Raw genomic sequence first — 1,785 nt, 5'->3', positions numbered from 1 at the left:
TCCAAAAATAGCTGTGGCCACAGGTCTCTGCGACTGTTATTTTGTGGGTCAAAAGCTGAAAAGTTTGGGAACCACTGGGTTAAAAGATGGCTGTTTGATGTTATTGTTTTTTTTAAATCCTACAGGCATCCTACATGTTGGATAAATTTGAAAATGAGGCTTTGTAAAAATCCGTAAGACTTGAAAAAACCCATGAGATTGCTCTATACGTCCGTATTCCTGCAAAATGACGTAAAATCCTTAYAACTTAMGGACAATCCGTACAAGCTGACATGTATGTAAGATGGACAGTTTTTGCAGTGTGAAATGTGTCAGGATACGTTAGAGACAGTTAGAAAAGGTTTTACCTTCTTTGCAGAAGCGGCCCTTGTACTCCGTCTTGGAGCAGTCGCAGACCGGTTGGCCGTCCACCACCACGCACGTCCCTCCGTTCTCACACGGGTTCACGGTGCACCAGCCCTCGGACTCCAGGGGCACCTTAAGGCTCCCGAGGAACAGGGGCTGAGAGTTGCCGTATTTGAGGTCTGTGATTGTTCCCCTGAAGGGTTGCATGTTTCGAACTGTAGGCAGTGTGAGCGCACCGCTGCGGATGTCCTGAGGCACTCCACCCAGGAAAAGGTCGCTGACTATTTTCATGAACTGACGCTGAGGCTTGACCTCGTCCGCTTTGGCCTGGCCGTCCAGGACCAGCACCGTGCGCAGGTTGTACCTGCTCAGCGTCGCGGCGTGCCAGCTGCCGTCGTCCACCCGTCTGCTGGACACCACGGCGGTCTCGGCACAGTCGATGCTGAAGCGCAGCTGCAGCCGACCCTCCACCACCGCCAGCTGCAGAAAGTCACAGTAGCCGCCGTCGTCGAAGTACAACAGCAGCGCCTCGGAGGCCTCCGTCTTGAACTGAAAGCTGAAGTCCCCCCGGGTGCTGGCGTCCCAGCGGAGGTAGCGTGCCCACTGACCCGGTGTGCCTAAAAAATCCAGTCCCAGACACGAGCTGAGGAACAACTGCAGCCTGATAGAAAAACCTACAAGATCCATAGCTGCGAAGAACGAATCGCTCCAGGAAAACGTCTGAGGGCAACTCAATCAAACTCAGACCTTCTGGCTGAATTTCACAGTTTTATCCACAAAAAAGACGTCTCAATATAATCAGATAAATATTTCATATAAAAATATGCTTTTAAAGGGAGAAGGTAATCGAAGGATAACAGTCGTTGTGGTTAACAGTCTTAGAGATAAATTGTCCAGATGTTGCAAGGCAGTGATCATGTGGAGGAATGCCTTTTTTTTATTATTACAAAAACAGCTTCGGCTTTATTTTTGGGTTCTTTCACTTTTGAGAACCAATCAAGTCAGTTTTTTTGGTGTAAGATCTGATATAATGGACTTCTCTGGTCATAGAGGCAAGTTGATTTTCCTCCTTCATTTTGTCCGATGTGAAGGGGAGGTGAGAGCAGATCCACTGGTTCCTCTCAGTTTCATCACTGTCAAGTTAAAACAAAGAGAGAAGACGGTCAGAAACAGCTCATTAGATGCAGCTTATAGACAAATGTTCTCTTGCATTAAAAACTTAAAGGCAACATGTATTTATTTAAACTGATAAAACCAAACTAGAGTAAACACCCCCAAATGAAGCTCAAAACAGATCAGTGAGAAAATGTTCTGGTTTTAAAAAAGGGAAATATCATGTAAAATCAACTTTTTTTTAGTTTTATATCATGTTATAATGTTATACTCTCATAAAAAAACATGCCCAAAGCCTTCCTTTGACTCATTCATGCATGTCTGAGA

At 45.8% G+C, this 1,785-nt stretch overlaps 1 protein-coding gene across 1 annotated transcript in view; it reads right to left on the bottom strand.

Moving 5' to 3' along the window:
- The window catches only part of nrxn3a (neurexin 3a), a 142,829-nt gene that overhangs the window by 135,929 nt on the left and 5,115 nt on the right, over positions 1–1,785 (bottom strand). Inside the window, 1 exon segment of the mRNA XM_014011880.1 lies at positions 348–1,478. Within this exon segment, the coding sequence (XP_013867334.1) occupies positions 348–1,032 (685 nt within the window). The 5' untranslated portion in view covers positions 1,033–1,478.

The sequence above is a fragment of the Austrofundulus limnaeus genome, unplaced genomic scaffold (genome assembly GCF_001266775.1).
Source record: "Austrofundulus limnaeus strain Quisiro unplaced genomic scaffold, Austrofundulus_limnaeus-1.0 Scaffold85, whole genome shotgun sequence".
Lineage (NCBI taxonomy): Eukaryota > Metazoa > Chordata > Actinopteri > Cyprinodontiformes > Rivulidae > Austrofundulus > Austrofundulus limnaeus.
This window is presented reverse-complemented; position numbering and strand designations above follow the sequence as displayed.